Raw genomic sequence first — 24,076 nt, 5'->3', positions numbered from 1 at the left:
CATGGTGTGACCAGCAAAAAGCAAAAAACCTGAGCTTCCTCCGGCACTTGTGTCACCTATGGACATGCATTGTTTGTCATTAAAGTGGGGGTTCACTAAGGCCCATGCCTAGGTGTAATACATTGTCAAAAAACATAAAAATTTCAGGTAATCAGTTGGAATACAGTTTGATAAAACTGTATTCCACGGATGATAATTTATAATTTATAATTGATGCTTTATAAATAGTCAAAGCAGACGCTTTACCCCAGAGGACAAAAGGAGTATGGCAATCGGGAGGACATCACAAGGTTTAATTATTGAAAATAATGGGAACATGATGACTTACCTCAGTTTTCTTTTTCTTCAGTGGCAGTTCGGTCACTAACGGTGACACGTACACACCTTTCCGTTTAATGCGTTTGTCTTTCCATTTCTCCATTTCCACGCGAAAAGACTGTTGATTACACATACATACTTTTAGTGCTTACTTATTTTATCAACTCTTAATTCTACAGTCATAGCCAAATGTTTTCACTTTTTCTTAGTTTCTTGTTCTATTTGTATAAAACATCATTTTCATTATTAGGAAGTTATTCATACCTTTTGTCTTGATTTTTTCATGTCTGCATATTCAAGCAGGAGGGCATCATGCATTTTTTGATAAATTTCCACAAAGTCATCAAGCCTTGTCAGTCTCCTTCTCTGGATACGGATTTTTTTCAAATCCCACTGGCTTTTCTCCATGATTCCTTGGGTTCTGTTGTCTTGTGTAAAATTCTTAAATGCAATAGTACATTGTTTAAGTCAATATCTATGGATTGTAAATTTATATACAACTTATGTTTCTTTTTCACTTATTCTTCTCGCTATGATACCTGGTTCTTGGATTGCTGAATGTCACTATAGAGTTTACTGAGCTGCTGGTAAGCAGGACCAGTACCATGACGTCCAAGATCCCCTAAGAAGAATACAAGTAATTCAAAACATAATTAAAATAGATAATTCAACATTTATCACATTTACATTTATTAATAAATGACAATTTATGATAGTAATACAACAAATAAAAAATGTACCGAGCATCATTGATGACCACAAAGTTGCATGTGGTAGAAGGTGATTTACCAGACCGGCAATAAATTTGGGTGCATGAAAGATGTTTCTTTCACCCTCACAGTCCAGTGTTGCATTGTCAACAATTGCCTGGAAATGGGTCTTCAAGGGGGCATTCTGAACATCAGTCTGTAAAACAGATATATATCTATATTCAGTAAGTTATCAAAGCAAAGAGAAATTAATTATATATAATGTTATTGTGGTTTAAAATATATATATATTTTTAATCATTTAAATTCATTAATTCATTTGGGACATAAAAGTAAAAAAGTTATTAATAAGATTACTTAAATAATAAATCTTAGCTAACCTTGTAGTCCTCAGCAATCACAGTCTTTTCATCCAAATCCAGGGTCCCCTTTTTTGCATAAGGATTTTCAAGTTGTTGTAGTGTTTTGTTACGTTCCTTCCACTACAAGGACTGCAAAACACTATTGCTGCACTATGGACAACATCATCCATGTCTTTTAAGTTATCACAGCATGCAAGGAGCCCAAACACATGCATTCCAAGCCTGTAGTTCTCTGGAATGCTGGGAAAATGAACGAATGAAATCACTGTTAGTAGGGCCTTTACATTACAAATCTTGTATTCTTTTTTAATTATTGATATAAATGTACTCACTGTTTTTTACAAAGGTCCTTGGCATTTTTCATGACATGGCTCAAACATCGATGAAGAATGGGAATGTTGAATTCCTGTGCTGAATGCTGGCCAGTGAGTAAGACATAGTACTTCTGCAGCAGATCCTCTAGACTTGTTCTGCAGAATGTCATGGAAATGGATCGAAGGAGTACTAGGGATCCATCACACATGAACATGACAGGCCTGTTGTAGGCCCGATTACCAAATGCTCTTACCAGATCAGTCTGAAAGGCCTGCAAGAAGTATGTCACAGAGGCAGTAGTGTGGTCACATGTGACATATGTAGCAACTGGAAGAGGAGAAGCACCTTTGGATGGGTTTCTGACAACCAACTCATACACATAATATGGTGGCCTTCCAGCACTTTCTTTTCTTATTATACTTCCAGTGGCATCAAAGTACACAATGTCTTCTTTGCATCTTTGATGAAAAACTGACAAGGTTTTCTTAGACCACAGCATTATGCCCTTTGGATGCATCAGAATCTTCTGCAGTACGTCCTTTTCAGTGTCCTGATACTGTTGAATTATCTTTTGTAAGCTCATCAGCTCGTTGGGATCTGCTCTACTGGCTTTTCTTTCAGACCATGCAATGTTTTTCAAGACTTCTTTTGTTGGAGCATCATCCCTGTTGCCAGATTGGATCACCTTTTGTGGCACTTTCTGTAAAGACTCCAAGTACAAGCTCCTTGGTAATTTGTTTTTGAGGAGTTCTCCAGCACTTTGACGTGATTGTGCACGCACAGGCCGCCTTTTCAGCTCTTTGTTATTATGGCAGACCTCACCTCCTTTAAAAACGACTTCTGCTTTCAGTGTCTCTTCGTCATAAACCACCACATCCACAGTACAGGGCAGTCCTGAAATCTGCAGTACCCCATACACCTGAAAACCGGTGCCTTTGATCTTGAAGAGAGTTTTTTCACACTGTGTCTCCGAAATCCAAAACTGCAGTACGGATTAAGGGTTCTGATTCCACTAGCAATTATATTTGTCCACTGCAGTCCTTTAAATAGTCTTCCTGACTGATGTTGCCGTAACTCCTTCCATTCATTCTCATTTATGAAAGAAAGTTTTCTGCTGTGGCAAACCAGATGTGAAAAATCTTTCTCCTGAACTGCTACTGTCTGTGTTGACCTTAGCTGATTCATCTGATTCATTCCTCTGCAACATACAGATATATATTTCAAATATAAATACTTTCAATGTTTGTCACTACAGTGTCTCTATGAAACAGCATCATTATGTTACAATTTCACTAATGAACCCATAGTACAAGTAAGTGAATATGACTAAGAAATATTTATTTTACCTCTAAAGATCATCACAAAAAGATTTTAACTTTAAATTTAAACTTTGGATTACATTTAAAAAGACAAAATTTTTAATATAATAATTACATCCTGATAGTGTTTAACAAAAATATAAACTCCGTGTTTTCTTTCTCTGTTGTGCATTAAAAACAGCAAAAGTTATGAAATTACCTTAGCATTTGCATTTGAAGATGAAGATTTAGAGTCACTCTCGAGGGATTGTGTGTCTGGGGTATGGATGCCGCTCTCTGCAGTTTTTGAAGTGCATCCTGGGAAGAGAAAGCGTTTTCGTTAATTTACAAATTAATGTTTTTCCAAGGTATCACAATGTAATACTAAATAATATACAAATAATTACCTCTTTTCTTGAAGGTAAAGGTACATTTCCTACAGATTGTGGAGACTTTGGCTCAACAACAATGTCTTCCTCATTCTAACGAATCACAAATTAATTAAAACATAACAATTAGACTGAAATATCTGTATGTCTTTGTTAACATACATTATTACAAAATATTTTGAAAGGAATCACTATGTAATGACGGTTTTATAAGGGAAAAAATATTCAGCAAAGGAATATAGTACTATAATTATTGTAAATGATAAAGTAATATTCTGATTCAGATTTTGGAACTGGATTGGGCAATAACAAGATCAAATGGAGAAATTAGAAGGGTGGAAGACAAGGAGTGAAAAGTTAGTCAGCAGCAGGAGGATGAGTTGGTTACTCCTTTAAAGTGGAGGTCAGATCTGACACTCAGGTCTTTGTGAGGCTGTCCTGTGGGTGCTTAAGGCTCTACACCTCATGGTTTGGTGATTTGCTTTGGTATGTGTTTACTTGCTGTTAAGCCTATTGTAATCTACTTTCTTGCTCTCCATATGACTCATTATTACTCTGTTTCAAGATTTAAATTATTTTAAAGATGACATTTTGGAGTGAATTTGTTTTATTTGTATCTAAAAAGCTGGATCTCTACTATAGCTGGATAAGGTTGTCATAATGGCTTCAAAATTTTAAATCTGACAGTAAGTGTATGACACATTTCTTACAATGGAAGGAACATCATCTCCAAGTGTTGTCTCTGCAGTAGGAAAATCAGTCTGTAGCAAGGGACCCTCTACCCCTGATGTGGTCTGTAAAAATATTTGATTTTTGCATAATAATTTTTATTACAGGAAGTTCTACCAAAGAAATATCTGTTCTTTTTTTAAACTTTTTTTTTTAAATGGAATAAATATAAATACTTTGTGAGAACACATTGCTTACCTTTTCATACTGCAGGACTGCTTTGAGAATTTTTTTCCTATTAAGACATGTATTAGGCACTCCCAAATCTCTTGAGACATTTTCCCAAAAGCCATGCACTTTGTGAATACTGTAGGTCTTTAGACTGGTCCCGGGTTCAGCATACTTGTGAATGACCTCTAATATATTTGGCAGGGATTTTGAAATTGTCCGTGCCTTTTATGTAAAAGAGAACAGTGACATTAACACATCTTTGTTCAATCTGTATCACTTACACCACAATAATGTATCACATTATTTTTTGTTAAATTACTTGCCTTTCCAAAAACTGAAAAAGTGCAGGTCCTGAAATTTTGAGACAAATGAAAATTAATACAAAGAAAAACAAACCATATGAACATATCTGTTATCCTGAGATCAACCTTGCAATGCTGATCAACAATAACATATGAAACAGCATAAATGTGAACTCTTCATTTAAGTTTAATAGACTTCAGAAAACATTTTGGGGCACTCCAAGTACCCACACTCTAGTGATGTCCAAAACGCATGATGCGGAAAAATCTTTTTGGTGCATTTTTCTATGCCAACAACATAACTGGTAGCAGTTAGATTTTTGGACATACAAGTGCTAACTAACACAGTCCTTTTTAATGTTTATTTGCTAATACACTATCACTAAGTTCTAAGTTTTAAAATTCACAGTGCAAATTACTGTAATCAACACTATAGTTAAAAACACAAGCACTAATTCACTGTGTATAATACACATTCCCTACCTGATTTATTAGTATTAATAATGTTATACTCTGTTGATATACATTTTGAGTGGCTCCTAAACCACAAAGACAAGCTGTTAAAGACCGTTGCTCTGAACGTATTTTACAATCATTATCACAATCACAACGACATGAAAGACTCATTGTGTCAAGCCAATGAAAAATTTAAATCTGGTAATACCCAGTGCAAATGCTTAAAAGAGAATTTATGACCTTATGTGACAAAAAGACTTTTGTGAGATGAGTTATTTATCATGGTGAACACTGTTACTTATTATGGTTGTTTTACAACTAATTCAACCAAACATGGATTTTGTTTTAACGTATTTTTTCGTACTACAAAATGTTACGTATCTTTCAATTATCTCAATGTGATATCACTTCTTTTTCTTAATGAATATTTATATTTAAAAAAAGATACAACATCAAAAGTTTTAACTACGCTTAAATGGAGTGTGTTACTTTTAAATGTACGCCTAAGAGTACAAAATCTAATCTTAGGTAGGCTATATGTTATATTTCTATATATATATGCTCTCCATCGGTTAGTATATCAATATTATTAAAGTTTTCAAATTCTAAAAATTATGATTTTAGACACATTTCTGGATGAAGACTATATACAAAGCGCAAACAATCTAAAACAATTTTCTATAATTAGACTGAGGAAAATAACTGGCATGAAATGGCTAGAATGTTCTCGTTTCTTGTTAATAGTTCAATTTTTAGTGTTAATTACTCACCTTTCCATTTTATTGTTGGTGGGTAAACCGAAAATTTTTGTCCACGTAGGCCTCGAAGAAAAGTTCAGTGTACTAATAATAAGTATATGTAATGACAGCGTAACCACATATAACCGTTTCCTGTCGCAATGAAAGCTACGTTATCTGTCCGTACGATGCAACGACTCAATAAATACCGAAAGATCAAAGGTGGGTTGGCTATATGTCATGTGACTCTTGTCCCACACATCAGTTTGCATTGAATTAACAAAAAATAATAATTTAATTCTAATAATGAAGCAAAAACTAAAAAATGTTAAGGCAATGTACAACCTTTTAATGTCATGTATAAAATATAATCAAAATAGTATTGGCAGAAATATTTCTATGAGTTACAGTATGAAAAAAACAAAAAATGTATGAAACCTGCAATCAAAAGGCAAGATATTGTATAGGTAATTCATAATATTAATGTTAAAGACAATGAGTGTCAGAGAAAAAGACAAAAGCATATTGCTTAAAATATATTGTAAAAGATGTGATTAAAGACTTTCATATAAATTATGAGAATTGAAAATTGTTTTTATACCTCTAAGACTACTATTACTTATAGTAACATGAAAATTAACAAACAAAGAGGAAAATATTATTTTCTATTGGACAAGTGAGTGAGTTAGATTTTCAACGTTTGTGCACTTAACATATTTACTGAGACAATCAAAAATGAGCATGGAACAAGATCTGTTGCATGCCATGGCATCCAGCTCTGTGTTTTCTGTTACTCTTGTCTTTCACGTGTCAAGCCTCATTCTATTGTCCAATGCAAAGGTAATTGGCATGTCTCTATTGGCTGATCTGGGGAACAGTAGACCAATCGCTTGCCTGGGATAATTTAAAAAAACAGCTCCCAGGCCAGGTTGGCTTCTGACTGTCTTTGAACTTTTGTTAGTAGGTGTCTGTGTGTGTGAATAGAGTGTTTGGGTGTGAGGCTGGACAGATAAGATCGGAGTACCCCAAACACATTCAAATGAGCTTTAAGTGTTAAAAACACTAGGTTAGGCAGGTGATGACACTTTTGTATCCTGTGACTGACCTTATGTGTCAAGCAGCTACACAGGCCTTTTGTTTTGCATATTATTAGATTTCCACTTTAGGGAAGCTGTTGGCATCTTTTTGTTTAGTAATGTCTTTGATCTGGCTCAGCCGCCCGGTTCTCGTCCACAGCCTGTTTCTTTTGTTAAGCTTACTTTTATCAAGGCATGGTAAATGAACAGTAAACCTTGCCTGATGACTAATCTTCCCGTTTCCCTCTCATTGATTTATTTGGGTTGTCATGGCAGAAGTATTAAACAATGCCTTTTATTAGAACATAAGCATTTAAATTCAGTAATTTTATTTGAATTAGTCAAATATGAGTGGGCAACTCTGACCATGACAAGACTGCATTTGCTCTAAAAAATTAATACAAAATTTAGACATATTGTTGTCATTATTTTTACTCTTCAATTTTATGTGTTTTTTTTTAAGATGGTATCAGAAGTTGCTCCTCCACCATAAAAAAACCATCTGCATGTATTCTTTCACTACATCCACGATTCTCCTCTGTGGTCTTCCTCATTCATCCTGTTTGGAGCTTAATGTTCAACATCCTTTATCTATTAAAATTACAGAAGGAGAAGAAAAAATCATCAGAGCAGGAGTCATGATAAATGATAAATAGATTACTAGTACATACAAACATAACACTTGCATAATTTCTCTGATAACGCTGCATTGGATGGGTTTATTAACGGTGGGCTGAAATTGTACTACAGTATGCTGGTGAGGAACTTATTTGAGTGTTGAATAAAATGTCATCCGCAATCTGTATATGAATTGTCATTAAAACCATAGAGATTCTTACTTATAAAGGAAAGAAAGGTGGGACAATGCACATCAACATATAGTGTATATTTTTTGAAACATTACAAAGATACAGGTAATTCTGGGTTCACCTGAATTACAGATTAGACTGGTGGACAAGCAGAGATGTTGTGTACAACTGGTGACAGCATCAGTGACAGGGATGCCAAAAGGAAGAACAAATTAATCAGCAAGGCTGGAAGCAGAATTAGGAGGCGTCAGAGTCAGTGAGGGTCAGAGATCAATGAACAAATTGCCCACCTTCATGGATAATGCATCACCCTCAAAAGGATTCAAAATTTGGGCCATGAAGAACAGTTCAGGAAACCTATTTTATTGTTTCGTCTGCGAAACTGTATAAATGAAATGTAAATTTTGTTAAAGGAAAACACATTTGTAAGCCATAAGAAACAAACATGCTTTGCATTATACCTTCAAACATCTGTATAGATTTCATACAATATTTATTAACTGAATTTCCAAACATGTCTTGCATAGTGAGAGTATTTCTTTTACTGATGATATGTCAATGATATGTATTTTTTATGACTAAATAATACTCTATCGAACACCTGGCAATAACAGCAGGTGTAGCAATTTTGTAATTAGTTGTTTAAATTTGATATTATTTTAGGCAGTACATTTTCTTAGCCTTTGTCATACTCTGTTAACACAGCAGTCTCAAAACCGTACAGTAAATTTGTCTGTAGATGACAGGATGAAGAGTGGACATGGCCTAGAGTCAGAATCCAGTGAAATATCTGCGTCACCTCTTACAGTTTTCCTGTAATCTGAGGTCAAAGATGGGAATATATAGAGTACAGTAGAGTAAAATGTGCAAAGTTTACTATCAATTTTCAAAAACCGTACAGTAAATTTGGCTGTGGATGACAGGGTGAAGAGTGGGGTCACCCAGAGTCAGAATCCAGTGAAATATCTGCGTCACCTCTTACAGTTTTCCTGTAATCTGAGGTCAAAGATGGGAATATATAGAGTACAGTAGAGTAAATGTGCAAAGTTTACTATCAATTTTCTCAAAAACCGTACAGTAAATTGTCTGTGGATGACAGGGTGAAGAGTGGGGGTCACCTAGAGTCAGAATCCAGTGAAATATCTGCGTCACCTCTTACAGTTTTCCTGTAATCTGAGGTCAAAGATGGGAATATATAGAGTACAGTAGAGTAAAATGTGCAAAGTTTACTATCAATTTTCTCAAAAACCGTACAGTAAATTGTCTGTGGATGACAGGGTGAAGAGTGGGGGTCACCTAGAGTCAGAATCCAGTGAAATATCTGCGTCACCTCTTACAGTTTTCCTGTAATCTGAGGTCAAAGATGGGAATATATAGAGTACAGTAGAGTAAATGTGCAAAGTTTACTATCAATTTTCTCAAAAACCGTACAGTAAATTTGGCTGTGGATCACAGGGTGAAGAGTGGGATCACCTAGAGTCAGAATCCAGTGAAATATCTGCGTCACCTCTTACAGTTTTCCTGTAATCTGAGGTCAAAGATGGGAATATATAGAGTACAGTAGAGTAATGTGCAAAGTTTACTATCAATTTTCAAAAACCGTACAGTAAATTTGGCTGTGGATGACAGGGTGAAGAGTGGGGTCACCACAGTCAGAATCCAGTGAAATATCTGCGTCACCTCTTACAGTTTTCCTGTAATCTGAGGTCAAAGATGGGAATATATAGAGTACAGTAGAGTAAAATGTGCAAAGTTTACTATCAATTTTCTCAAAAACCGTACAGTAAATTGTCTGTGGATGACAGGGTGAAGAGTGGGGGTCACCTAGAGTCAGAATCCAGTGAAATATCTGCGTCACCTCTTACAGTTTTCCTGTAATCTGAGGTCAAAGATGGGAATATATATAGTACAGTACAGTAAATAGTGCAAAGTTTACTATCAATTTTCAGGAAAACCGTACAGTAAATTTGTCTGTGGATCAGGGTGAAGAGTGGAGATGGCCTAGAGTCAGAATCCAGTGAAATATCTGCGTCACCTCTTACAGTTTTCCTGTAATCTGAGGTCAAAGATGGAATATATAGAGTACAGTAGAGTAAATGTGCAAAGTTTACTATCAATTTTCAGGAAAACCGTACAGTAAATTTGGCTGTGGATCACAGGGTGAAGAGTGGGTCACCCAGAGTCAGAATCCAGTGAAATATCTGTCACCTCTTACAGTTTTCCTGTAATCTGAGGTCAAAGATGGAATATATAGAGTACAGTAGAGTAAATGTGCAAAGTTTACTATCAATTTTCTCAAAAACCGTACAGTAAATTGTCTGTGGATGACAGGGTGAAGAGTGGGGCACTAGAGTCAGAATCCAGTGAAATATCTGCGTCACCTCTTACAGTTTTCCTGTAATCTGAGGTCAAAGATGGAAATATAGAGTACAGTAGAGTAAAATGTGCAAAGTTTACTATCAATTTTCTCAAAAACCGTACAGTAAATTGTCTGTGGATGACAGGGTGAAGAGTGGGGGTCACCTAGAGTCAGAATCCAGTGAAATATCTGCGTCACCTCTTACAGTTTTCCTGTAATCTGAGGTCAAAGATGGGAATATATAGTACAGTAAGTAAATAGTGCAAAGTTTACTATCAATTTTCAGGAAAACCGTACAGTAAATTTGTCTGTGGATCACAGGGTGAAGAGTGGGACCTAGAGTCAGAATCCAGTGAAATATCTGCGTCACCTCTTACAGTTTTCCTGTAATCTGAGGTCAAAGATGGGAATATATAGAGTACAGTAGAGTAATTGTGCAAAGTTTACTATCAATTTTCAGGAAAACCGTACAGTAAATTCGGCTGTGGATGACAGGGTGAAGAGTAGGGTCACCCAGAGTCAGAATCCAGTGAAATATCTGCGTCACCTCTTACAGTTTTCCTGTAATCTGAGGTGAAAGATGGAATATATAGAGTACAGTAGAGTAAAATGTGCAAAGTTTACTATCAATTTTCTCAAAAACCGTACAGTAAATTGGCTGTGGATCACAGGGTGAAGAGTGGGATGGCCTAGAGTCAGAATCCAGTGAAATATCAGTGCACCTCTTACAGTTTTCCTGTAATCTGAGGTCAAAGATGAATATATAGAGTACAGTAGAGTAAAATGTGCAAAGTTTACTATCAATTTTCTCAAAAACCGTACAGTAAATTTCTGTGGATGACAGGGTGAAGAGTGGGGGTCACCTAGAGTCAGAATCCAGTGAAATATCTGCGTCACCTCTTACAGTTTTCCTGTAATCTGAGGTCAAAGATGGGAATATATATAGTACAGTAGAGTAAATTGTGCAAAGTTTACTATCAATTTTCAGGAAAACCGTACAGTAAATTTGTCTGTGGATCACAGGGTGAAGAGTGGAGATGGCCTAGAGTCAGAATCCAGTGAAATATCTGCGTCACCTCTTACAGTTTTCCTGTAATCTGAGGTGAAAGATGGAATATATAGAGTACAGTAGAGTAAATGTGCAAAGTTTACTATCAATTTTCAAAAACCGTACAGTAAATTCGGCTGTGGATCACAGGGTGAAGAGTGGAGATGGCCTAGAGTCAGAATCCAGTGAGATATCTGCGTCACCTCTTACAGTTTTCCTGTAATCTGAGGTCAAAGATGAATATATAGAGTACAGTAGAGTAAAATGTGCAAAGTTTACTATCAATTTTCTCAAAAACCGTACAGTAAATTGTCTGTGGATGACAGGGTGAAGAATGGGGGTCACCTAGAGTCAGAATCCAGTGAAATATCTGCGTCACCTCTTACAGTTTTCCTGTAATCTGAGGTCAAAGATGGAATATATATAGTACAGTACAGTAAATAGTGCAAAGTTTACTATCAATTTTCAGGAAAACCGTACAGTAAATTTGTCTGTGGATCACAGGGTGAAGAGTGGAGATGGCCTAGAGTCAGAATCCAGTGAAATATCTGCGTCACCTCTTACAGTTTTCCTGTAATCTGAGGTGAAAGATGGGAATATATAGAGTACAGTAGAGTAAAATGTGCAAAGTTTACTATCAATTTTCAGGAAAACCGTACAGTAAATTCGGCTGTGGATCACAGGGTGAAGAGTGGAGATGGCCTAGAGTCAGAATCCAGTGAGATATCAGTGTCACCTCTTATACTTTTCCTGTAATCTGAGGTCAAAGATTTGAATATATAGAGTACAGTAGAGTAAAATGTGCAAAGTTTACTATCAATTTTCTCAAAAACCGTACAGTAAATTGTCTGTGGATGACAGGGTGAAGAATGGGGTCACCTAGAGTCAGAATCCAGTGAAATATCTGCGTCACCTCTTACAGTTTTCCTGTAATCTGAGGTCAAAGATGGGAATATATAGAGTACAGTACAGTAAATAGTGCAAAGTTTACTATCAATTTTCAGGAAAACCGTACAGTAAATTTGTCTGTGGATCACAGGGTGAAGAGTGGAGATGGCCTAGAGTCAGAATCCAGTGAAATATCTGCGTCACCTCTTACAGTTTTCCTGTAATCTGAGGTGAAAGATGGGAATATATAGAGTACAGTAGAGTAATTTGGGTAAAGTTTACTATCACTTTTCAGGAAAACTGTACAGTAAATTGTCTGTGGATCACAGGGTGAAGAGTGGGGGTCACCCACAGTCAGAATCCAGTGAAATATCTGCGTCACCTCTTACAGTTTCCTGTAATCTGAGGTCAAAAATGAAGATACTATAAAAGTACAGTACTGTATATTGGTTAATTTTATTGTTAATTTTCGCTGAATTGTACAGCAATTTTGGCTGTGGATCATGGGGTGAAAAGTGGAGATGAACCAAATTTGGGAGTGGATTGTAAAGTAATATAGTGTCAGGACACAAAGACTGCGTTTCTTAGCCGGGCTTCATCCGTACCGTAATATACGTAGAGTAGTGCAACCACATTTTAGGTGCGGCTGGCGGGGCGGCTAGCTTGACTGTGACTTCGTAAGTGAGGGCTCACTTGACCGCAGTAAGAAAAGTAATGAACTCAATGCAGCCCAATTTAGTCTGCAGTCACATAGTGACACCTGTTCATCGGCAATAACAGTCCCCAGTAACCCGGACTAAGTATAGGGTCGCACCGTAATTTGTGGGTCGATGTTTTTTATTTGCATCACTCCGTTTGCATTGCAGCATACATGAACATTACATATATTTCATATAATGTAAAAGCAGTCAAAACAACTAACATCAGAAACAGGTGATGTTATTTGTTATATGTCACGGTGTCATTCCGCTTCTTTTTCCTGTAACAACAGCCCGGCGGCTAACAGTCCGTGAGCAGTCGCCTTTTTTGCGCTCACTATCCCTGTACTTTCTACCATCTGCAAATGCCACGGTGTTCGTGTCATCATGAAAGACATGAACATCGAGCGTAAAAACAAAAGAGACTGCTACCGACTTCTTATCTGCCGATCGCCGTGCTACGGTTGCAAGAAAAGAAGGGGAAATGACGTTCTCTATGCGTTGAGACGTCCGTCGGCTAAATGCTTGATTGAAACTTCAATGCGACAGTGACACCAAGTAGAATTATAAATGTTACATAGTCCCAAACATGTCTTTTTCAAAGCCTGCAGTGAAGAGAAAGGTGGTGATGAGCACCGACAATTTCAGGAAAAGTGGGAAATGCAATATTCTTTGTTGAGCACAGGGGCACCCCGACGTGTCTTATTTGCACAGAGAAAGTTGCGGTGCACAAGGAATACAATTTGAAACGTCATTACACAACTAGACATGCTGAGGTGTATGCAAAATACCAGGGAGATGAGAGAGCGAACGGGTTGCCAGTCTTAAAACAGATCTACTGAGGCAGCAAGATTTCTTCAAGAAAGCAACCAAAGAGAATAATGCAGCAGTCGAAGCTAGCTACGTGGTTAGTGAGATGATTGCTAAAGCAGAGAAGCCATTCACAGAAGGTGAATTTGTCAAAAAGTGCATATTGCAGGCTGCAAATATAGTCTGTCCGGCAAAGAAAGGTCAGTTTAGCAACATCAGCCTTTCTGCAACACCGTAGCAGATTGCATTTCTGACCTGTCAAATGACATTTATGATCAACTGTGTGAGAAAGCCAAATGTTTCAGTGTATACTCAGTCGCTCTTGATGAGACAACAGACATCACCGACACTGCCCAGCTCGCAATGTATGTCCGTGGTGTTGATGACAGTTTTGAAGTGATGGAGGAGCTGCTCACAGTAATTCCAATGCATGGCCAGACCACCGCTCAGGAGATATTTCACAAGCTGTGTGATGTCATTGAGAATGTTGGTTTGCCATGGAAGAGGTTTGTTGGAATAACAACAGATGGAGCGCCATCAATGACAGGGAGGAAAAATGGACTGGTGGCACTTGTTCAAAAGAAACTGGAAGAGGAAGGCGTGAAGGAGGCATTGCTCTGCACTGCATTATCCATCAGCAGGTCCTTTGCAGCAAATGCCTGAAGTTTGACAATGTGATGTCTATTGTTGTGAAATGCATCAACCAAATCAGATCCAGGGGCTTAAAGCACCGAAGGTTCCGTGCTTTTTAGAGGAAATGGAGTCAGAATATGGGGATGTGCTCTACTTCACTGAGGTACGTTGGCTCAGCAGGGGAAATGTATTAAAGAGATTTTTTGAGTTGAGAGCAGAAGTGAAAGCCTTCATGGAGAAGGATGGAGTTAGTCTTCCTGTGCTAAGTGATCCCAAATGGCTCATGGACCTAGCTTTTCTTGTTGATATAACACATGAGCTTAATGTACTAAACAAGAAGTTACAAGGCCAGGGGCAACTTGTCAGTGCTGCCTATGACAACGTGAGAGCATTCTCCACAAAACTTGCGCTATGGAAAGCCCAGCTCTCTCAGACAAACCCTTGCCATTTCCCAGCATGCAAGGCACTCGTGGATGCAGGCACACCATTCAGTGGTGACAAGTATGTTGATGTCATTTTGAGGCTACAGGAGGAATTTGATCACAGATTTGCTGACTTCAAGACACACAGAGCCACCTTTCCAATTTTTGCGGACCCCTTCTCCTTTGATGTGCAAGATGCCCCTTCTGTGCTTCAAATGGAGCTCATTGAGCTGCAGTGCAACTCTGAACTCAAAGCGAAGTTCAGGGAGGTGAGTGGAAAAGCAGACAAGCTTGGACAATTTTTGAGAGAATTGAGCCCTAGTTTCCCTCGGCTTTCCCGAATGTTCAAGCGGACCATGTGCCTTTTTGGTAGCACATACTTGTGCGAAAAGCTCTTCTCCACTTTGAACTTCAATAAGTCCAAGTACAGGTCCAGACTTACGGATGATCATCTTCAAGACATACTGAGGGTCTCAACTGCTTCCTCCCTCAGGCCAAATCTGGCTCAGCTATGCGAGAGGAAACGCTGCCAGGTCTCTAGCAGCAAGGAGTAGGCAAGAGAAGCCATGTTCAGAAGAACAGTTCATTTTCTACAGTGTTCCATTCATGTTCAGAAGAAGGTTATAGAACTGTTAATACAGACATTTGAATCTAAATACAGCAGATATAGAAGACTGAAAAAAACACATAAGTTCACTGACTAAAAATATCTTATTATTATTTTATTTATGTATTACAGATTGATTTATTTTCTTATTAATTCTTAATTTGTTTATTTATTTTTCATCTTATTTTGTGTTAAAAAAAAATAAAAATAAAGAGATTTGAGAAGATTGGAATTTTTAATCATGCCTTTCTTGTGGAAAACCTAATGCGGCCCAGCCTGACCCAGACTCTGCCTCCAGCAGCCCCCAGCTAAATTGAGTTTGAGACCCCTGGTTTAAGGCCTGTGGTCTCATCATTCCTGATTTTTTCCTTTGTGTCCTAGCCTTATCAGTTCACTCCCGAATCCTGATTTCTGCATTTGGGTTTGATACACTCAATACACAGCTCTACACCATAGAGTTACTGCCATCAAATTCCATCCATCCATTCTCTTACATTTATCCTTATCAGGGTTGCAGGGGTATCTGGAGCCTATCCTCAGTCCAAAGACATACAGTTATTGGGGTTGAGTTAATTGGTAATTCTAAATTACCCATGAAAGGTTGTATGTCTCTCTGTGTTAGCCCTGTGACAGACAGGCGACCTCTCCGGAGTGTACCCGCCTCTCACCTTGCAGTTAGTGTGACAGGCTCCAGCCCCTGGGACCCTCACAATAAATAAGCCATTAAAATCAAAATGAACTATTTGTGTTTCTTTAAATTTTCCATTTTATCAGTTTTAACATTTGATATGTTTTCAATGTTTGTGAATAAAATATGGGATTATGAGATGTGTAAAGCATTACATTCTGCTTTTATTCAGATTTCATACACCGTCCCAGCTTTTTTGGAACTTGGTTGTATCACATGTGAGATGCTGAAGTTCTTTAAAGTAATTACTGTTTTTTTCTCTCCACAGTGTGGAGAAGGTTGGTGCAGGTAAGGTGATATAAAAACAAGAAAACAAACAAAAAAGGGAATGGGAAGCACCTTGAGATGACTGTTGTTTTAGTGTTGTATAAATAGAATTGAATTGAATTGAATTGAACTGAATTGAATTGAAGTGAATTGAATTGAATTGAAGTGAACTGAAACGAAGAAAGGAAGAGGTTGTGGCCACAGACTGAATAAGGGAGGTGAGCTGCTAAATGAGTCTTGCTTCAGAGTCTTCACAGATCCATCGACGGACTGAGGGCTGGTGAACTCCTGCATTCCATGTGTGACAGTGAGGCAGTGCATTACAACTCTGCTTAAAATGATGGGTTACCAGCTAGTGAACTGGTTGACTTGAACAAGTGTTGTATTTTATTTTATTTTTCTTTGTTAAAATTCATAGTAAACATTACAGTTTTGTTTGGGTCATTAAATTTCAGGGCTTTTTAAGAGAGGCTCTTTTTTTAGTTTGCAAAAGGGCAAAAGTTTGATGGCTTATGAAGAGTTCTTCATGTTTTAGTAATTTAGATAACTGTGATTTAGACATCCAATGAAAATCAATCACGGCTCTGTTGGCAAATAGGGTAAAATGCAAAGTTTTCTGAAGTACTAACAAATAAGTAGTCACTTTTTATTCCAGTTTATGCTCCACAGACTACTCTTTGGGATTCAGGATGTTATCCTGTATACTCAGGACTCTTTCAAATATTATGTGAATCAGAGCTGAAAACTGAGGATCTGAATTCAGTGATCCTGATGATGGCTTCAAAGAAATATACAGGGACATACCAGCTCACAGCTATTTTAGAACGGACGGTCAGTTGTAATAACACTGGACTGATGTTAGATTGTACTGATGGAAGCCTATTTAATTCAAGAGCATGGATATATTGTATTTTTATATTTTTGTAGTGCATTTGATGACATCGGACATCTTTTTGTAATGAAAACTTTGCACTACTTTGGATTTGGAAAGAAGCTTGAACACACAATCCATAAACTCCAAATTCAGTTGCATTTATACCAAAGGCATTAACATTTTTAACCACATTTCTTTTCTTTGTAAAACAAAATTTGTTTACTAAATTAAAATTACATTATCTATGTCTTAAATCACTTTGAAACATTGGAAAAGAGAATGCTGCATAGGTTAAACTGGACAAACCATCCTTCTTAAAAAAAAACTTATCCCACTGCCTTCAAGATGGATGGATAAAGAATACATTGTGTACTCTGAGACTTCTCCTGAACTCAGACAGCTCAGCATAGTAGCAATTAACTTTTGTGATGATAAATGTACAAAAGGTTTTCAGAAGCATTCAGTTGCAGAAAGTCTAATCTTCTTCTATTTTGAAGGAATTTGAGGCTGAGGAGGTTCGTCTAACAAGGAGTAAGCATATTTCACTTCCTCTTCCTCCCAAAGGGAAAGAGGTGAAATTCAAAATTGTAAATGAAAGTTACCATCAAAATAATCCTTCAGGCTTAAGTTGGTTTAACTTGGATATGACCACCTGAGTATTCTGTGAAGATGATATAGAAAGTGTGGATCGTCTACTTTTTCCACACTGAATCACTGCAGGCTTTCTGGAATCACAGGAGGAGCTGGTTACAGTCCAACAGGATTCAATAAAACAATATGGAATATTTTTTGAGACTTTGGTATCAGGACTCTTTTTTCTTTAGGAACTTTTTTATGCTTATGCTTTTTCACGTTTATTAATATTTTTAATATTTATTGTATTTGATATGTCTCTTGATATGTCTCCTAAACACTCAGCCTTTGTATAATTTATTTTTGTTTGGTGGATAGCGCCTCATCTGTTTGTATTGCTATTGTTCATTAATAAAATTGGGTGGAAAAGTTCTCTTTTACGCCGTGTGTTGAATTTCAGGACTTGTCTCTATTGAGCTGGTATTTTCATGCAGTCAGTTTTTTACAGCGACACTTCAGGACAAAAAAGGTACTGCAAGTTTAATACAGTTAAAAAACAAAACAAAAAGACACCCCCTACCAAAAGAAAAAACCACTAAAAAACAAGACAAAAACAAAACTATTCGCCGTGAATTAACAATAGATCTTTGTGGGAAAACGAATCCGTAAAAATCCAGCCTTTGTGTATGACATAGCACACACAGTAATTTACACAGGACACAGTCATCCACATAATGACTGACAATAAAATAATTAGAACACCTGTATAGCCTATTCGGGGAAATTAACGCAATTTAATAGCAAATATTTTAGATTAAAGTTTTTTGTTTTTTTTTCTTCTGTGAGCAGCTCGTTATCCTGTTCTGCACAGCATTCCCCCTCCCGCAGACTGAAAGTGAAAGTATCCCGACAAACTTCCTGTGACAATCACGCAGCAAGGGGTATGACCGTGGAGGTCACCGGGGAAGAATCATGGGTTTGATGTTGACCATATTTATTTACTGGACTCTAAGTGCAGGTGAGTTATTGTCACAGATTACAGCTTGTGTGTAGGTCAGCAACAAGTATCGGCACTACAGGCTACCACATGAACTTAACACTGTTTGATTTTCTATGCCCGTGTGTGTGTGTGTGTGTGTGTGTGTGTGTGTGTGTCATTCAGGTGTGTGGAGTGTCCATCAGTTCCAGTGGCTGCCCTGCTCCTTCATTGACGAGCGTGTGTTTTTGAACAAGGACAACCACACAGAGACTCGGCTCATCCACAGAGAGGCTATACTTCAGTTTGGTCAAAAAGGAGATGCTCCTGTTAACCGAAACGCCATTACTTTCCTCATCACCAGTGAGTCACTGCAGCCTGCATGAGGAGAAGGCTGAAAACAACATGAAAAACAACAACAACAGTGTGTTAGAGTTTAATTTATCATCTTCTAGGATCAAAGTTGGATCTGCTGCAGTATGTGGAGGGGGTGGAGGCAGAGCAGCTGAAGTGTGAGCTGCACAGATACAGCACAGAGGGCGGTTACGTCCGCTGGCCTGTCCTCGGTGCCCGGGAGTACAACCACTGGTTTACCTGCATCCTCAGACACAGCAGGGGCCTCTTCACCATCACCAGCTTCCTCAGGCGCCCCTTCGACCAGCCTCCCCCAGGAGGGCCAGACTACCAGAAATGGCCCCCCATCCCTAACAGAGAGGTGCTCACGACCACAGGTAAACTGAACATATGAGGATTTCAGACTAAAACTGAATATATCTGTCTTAAAAGTTTGTTTTTTGTTGGAGTTATGACTAGTCGTTAGTATTACTGTGCCAGAACCCCATAAAGCAGTGGTTCCCAAACTTCTTTTGCCAGGCCCCCCTTTGTTTTACAAGAAAATGTTCACGCCCCCCCCCCCCCCCCCCCCCCCCCGCACAAACGCATCCTCCAAACACACACACCCATATTTTGTTTACAAACTCCATTGCGGTTTATTTCACACCTCAAACATTTAGTAAACAATTAAGCAAATACAAGTAAACGGCAATAAATTACAGGTAGTAATAAAACTCTTTTATGCTACGTCCACACCTACATGGGTATTTTTGAAAACGCAGCTGTTTCTATGCGTTTGGGCCTTTCGTCAACACGTAAACGGTATTGCGATTCACCGAAAACGGAGATTATTTAAAACTCCTTTTTTAAGTTTATGTGTGGACGAGGAATACAGAGTTCGTCACGCAACGACAAAGGTATGTGCCTCTTTTCACGCCACGCTGTGCGCCACGTTATTGTTTACATGAGATGAATTGCAGAATGGCAGATAGAGACAAAATACTGTTACTGTTAATTTATCTGCAGTTTTTACACGCTTACATATACACACGCAGTTACTGTCCCTGCATTTAGAAAGGCAGAGGCGTCACGGTGTAATTATTTTACGTGTAGTTGTTTTTTTCCTGTGTAATAATATTCAACATTGCTATCATTACATTTTTCAAAAAATGCCTCTCTGTGCAAAATGGGTTCAAAAACAAAAACAGCTGTGGGATACTGTTTGTCCGTGATTTGAACCGGGGAAACAAATCGTGGCAGGATCAGCCTGATATTATTTGTATCCCACTGTAACTTTACTGCATAATGAGTTAACATGTCCAAAATGTCAGGAGTAGTTAGTCATTACAAGAAGTGTTTGTCAACTAAAAATCGACATTGTTGGATCGTGTTTGGCCGTGATTTGGAGAGCCCAGCCCGTGCTTCCGACGCAGGGAAAACTATTTGCAGGGGAGACCTACCTCGGCACTTGTGCAGGTGAAGCCAAAGGGAAGACATGCTTCACCATATTTTCTAGTCTTTGGCTTGGAAGGAAGTTGGTTTGGAAACATATTTGGCGATGCTTCATCTCCTGCTTTGCGTTTGTGTGGGAGCCCCGTCAAAAACCTGTCCATTATGCTAGCAGTGTCCAAGCATTCTTTTTTTTCTTTCTTTTTTTTCATACTGCGCCCCCCATGTAATGGCTCTGCGCCATTGCATGGGGGGGCGGGCCCCACACTTTGGGAACCTCTGCCATAAAGGAAGAAAATATAAATATTATGGGAACAACCTTTGACTGAAGGAAAATAAATAAAACAGTTAACTTGATTACAAATGACTAACCATCCATTAAAACAAATGATAAAATGTTAATAAAATAATTAAAATAATGAAATAATAAAAATGTACTTAATTCTTCTCATAAAATACATTGATTTAGGTAGTCTGATTAATAATTAAATGAAGAACTACAATCAAAGTTAGACATCAGCAGTCTCACCTGATGACACATTTAGAAGTTCTGAATGAGACTGGCAGTATTCACTCCGCTACAAAATGTATTACACCAGCACATAAACTAGAAAAATTAGTATTTGTTTGAGAGAGAGTGCATGCACATGTTGGGTGTGTCCCAGAACAAATGTGTATTTGTCCTATAAGATGTGGTTGAATGCACCATTAATGACAACAAAGAGCATTTGGATTTCCTCAACGTGAGCAGGAATTTTTAAGCTAATTAAAGATAAGAAAGTGTGATCATGTGGAACAATGGTACCGAGTTAATGAGGAAGATTGCATGCATGTAACAGGACCCTGTGTCTGTGTAACTAATATCAGCCAGTTGGTGTTAATGATTACATGAATGAGACAAATAAACATATGTACACAGATAAGAAGCAAGGATCCTTGTGTTAAGGTATATGCACAGTAGGCTGTACCCAGGTTGTTTGTTAACTTGGTTAGTGGTTACCCAGCTAACCAGGAATCTTCAGCCGTAATGGCTTAGAATTAGGGATTGCCAGAGGTGTCACATTTCAGATGTAAGAAATGTCACACCTCTTAGGGTTCATCTTCAACTTTCAATACACAAATGAAAGACGGCCTTTCTCATGGCTCCTACACTATTATTGGACACTTGTATTGAGAAATGTGCTCAACGACTCACATGTGTTCATGTTTGTGGCACTTTTCCACAGTTGCCATGGTCATCAAAACACAGACTCCCTCAGTTAAAGCACGCCTGAAGTTCCAGCAAAAGCTCCACTGCCAGTTTGATGTCGACCACAAGGGTGCAAAGGTCACTGTGGAGTGGCACAAGCAGCACCACGGTGAGAGGACCAAGCTCTTCAGTTACAACAGGCGCACAGGACAGACCCAGGGAAGTGGTGTTGGACTACGTGCCTTTGCAGCCGGAGATGCCTCCTACACCCTCGCCTCCACCATGATAAGCAGTGAAGGGACCTACATTTGTTCAGTGTCCGTGAATCCACTATTCGCCAGGGTGGATATAAATCTGCAGATTGAAGGTGAGGAAAACAGTCATAGGTCATGGACAAAAGTGCTAATACTAAATGTTTGTGCTGATCGATAATTTTTGAATTTTTATATGCTTTTAACCACATTTATTGATGGAGTTTAAGTGGATGGAGTTTAAGGTGGACTGTGAAAAAGCTGTTTGTGATGTGTACAGCATACTGTGACAACCATAAATATTCTTATTATTACTGTTTAAAGTTTACTGGAGACGTTTACTGCTATCAGGAGCAACTTCAAAAATATGTGGTAGAACCAGTCTGTCGCTGTTTCCTGCTTGCATGCCTGCTGTCACTCACTCTGCTGTTCACGCCCACTTTTCAGCATTATCAGCATAGCATCATCGCTGTCAGGCTACACGCTGTTGGAGGGTTGCACATGAATAAGTCTGCAAAACCATTTTTCCTGAATAGGGCAAAATAGCATGTAAATGCATCTTTGTAAATGCTGACAATTTTTTTTAACTCTTTTTAAAATAACATTCTGTCTTTTTTTTTAAGCAAATCATGCTCTTAAAGTGTTCATTCTTACCTTATGTGATAAAAGTCGTATGGTGTGGAGGTGTTTTTTATGATTCAGAAATATAGAAAGTCAGCAGAAAAGCCTCTGTTCGTTTCAGTTTTTAAAGAAATGGGGTTTTTTCTCTCTCCTTTCCTCAGAGCCTCCCCATGTCTCCCTCAATGTGGGACCCAGTCTCTCACTAATGGAGGGTAACAAGAGGAAGATTGTGTGTGAGGCAAACAGCTACTACCCTCGGGATGTGGAGATAATTTGGCACGAGCAGGATCCAGTCGTGTTGGGCGCTCCACATCCCAGGTCACTGGAGAATGTCATCCTTTCCTACCACAGAGAAAATCGGGACATGACCTTCTCGTTGTCGGGCTTCTTCTACCTCCAGGCTGCGCTCAGGGACTCTGGGAAAAAGTTCACATGCAGCGTCTCCCATCAGTCCCTGAAAGTACCCATCACAAAGAGCTTCACCCTAATTGTGGAAGGTGAGTCTCAATGTAATACTAGGAGCTAGCAGCTGGGAGCAGCAGAACTCATGTGTGTTCTGTTTCAGAGCCAACAAACTGGATGTTGTACCTCGCTGTGGGCTCTGTTATGATCCTGCTGTTGTATGTGAAGCGGAGCTACCTGCACTCAGGTGAGTGATACAGATCAGCTGCTACATCAAACCACAAAATACAGTCATATGTGCTTGCTGTTTGGGAGTCACTGAGATGAAAGCATGTACAAATATGAAGATCATTATGACATGTCACGCGTTGATAATTATAGAGGGTAATTATCATTTTTCTTCACAGCATGGAGAAAGTTAGCAGGTAAGGTGATATAAAAACAAACAAACTGGAGGACTGGGAACGGAGCGAGAGGATGTGGCCCCATTCTCAACACACAAGGCAAGCTGGCAAACTTTCCTTTCTGGGGTCCCCATGGAAACATCAGTGAAAGGTGGATTTGTGTTGATGTGTAAACTCCTGCATGTATGAATGTAAAACAGTGCAATAACATTAAAACTACTGAAGATCATGGGTTAGCAGCTACTGAGCCAGTGGATTCAGGAGCCAGGACTCATTCTTCTGATGCACAAGACACTTTTTGGACTAAACACTGGAAAGACAGGTTCTTTATAGCCACTGAGCTAAATATAAACGGCATATTGAAAACCGAATGTCAGTTTACTAAATGAAGATTACTGTAAAATCAATAAATATAATAAGGATGCTGAAAAGAATGAATCCACTGTAGATTCAGGTTAGCAAACAGGAATAGAAAGATCTCTTTCAGACTGGAAAGACATTCTGTCTAATTTATTAAGAAATTATGCTAATGAATAAACCTTTCTTGTTTAAATATGTTATGGTGTGTTCTCCCTTTGACTGGGACTTCTTAGTGTTTTTTATTAAGACAAATAAAATATACACTGTATATAATAATGTACAACACAATGTTATAATAGATTAAGAGTATTGTTGTGCTGTGGGAGCCCTGCCTCCACATAATTATGTAATTAAGGTATGTTTATATATAATATACTACTACTTATATAATGATAACCATCACTATATGTATAGTGTATTTCTTTGTACATTTTAGACCAGTGGACCAAATAGGTTGTGAACTGGCTTTTATTTAGGAGTAGGTAGGTCCTCTCTTCCTCGGCAGCTCCATGACTCTCATTATGTTGGACACTGGTTCGCTTTCTCACGCAG

At 38.2% G+C, this 24,076-nt stretch overlaps 2 protein-coding genes across 2 annotated transcripts; one reads left to right on the top strand and one right to left on the bottom strand.

Moving 5' to 3' along the window:
* Nucleotides 1-228: 228 nt before the first annotated feature.
* LOC109197877 (uncharacterized) lies at nt 229-6,201 on the bottom strand. Its single transcript, XM_019353625.2, has 11 exons — nt 5,821-6,201; nt 4,616-4,643; nt 4,320-4,514; nt 4,103-4,186; nt 3,411-3,485; nt 3,224-3,321; nt 2,775-2,903; nt 1,733-1,860; nt 858-940; nt 329-436; nt 229-240 (listed from the first exon to the last, which is right to left on the bottom strand). The coding sequence occupies exons 1-11, from the start codon at nt 5,826-5,828 to the stop codon at nt 229-231; spliced, it is 948 nt and encodes a 315-aa protein (XP_019209170.1). The 5' UTR covers nt 5,829-6,201.
* Nucleotides 6,202-15,847: 9,646 nt separating this feature from the next.
* Nucleotides 15,848-23,338, top strand: LOC100709753 (tapasin-related protein). The gene is made up of 7 exons (XM_025904863.1): nt 15,848-18,557; nt 18,702-18,878; nt 18,971-19,246; nt 21,524-21,853; nt 22,520-22,855; nt 22,924-23,007; nt 23,168-23,338. The coding sequence occupies exons 1-7, from the start codon at nt 18,512-18,514 to the stop codon at nt 23,197-23,199; spliced, it is 1,281 nt and encodes a 426-aa protein (XP_025760648.1). The 5' UTR covers nt 15,848-18,511; the 3' UTR covers nt 23,200-23,338.
* Nucleotides 23,339-24,076: the final 738 nt, after the last annotated feature.

The sequence above is a fragment of the Oreochromis niloticus genome, unplaced genomic scaffold (assembly GCF_001858045.2).
Source record: "Oreochromis niloticus isolate F11D_XX unplaced genomic scaffold, O_niloticus_UMD_NMBU tig00007406_pilon, whole genome shotgun sequence".
NCBI lineage: Eukaryota > Metazoa > Chordata > Actinopteri > Cichliformes > Cichlidae > Oreochromis > Oreochromis niloticus.
This window is presented reverse-complemented; position numbering and strand designations above follow the sequence as displayed.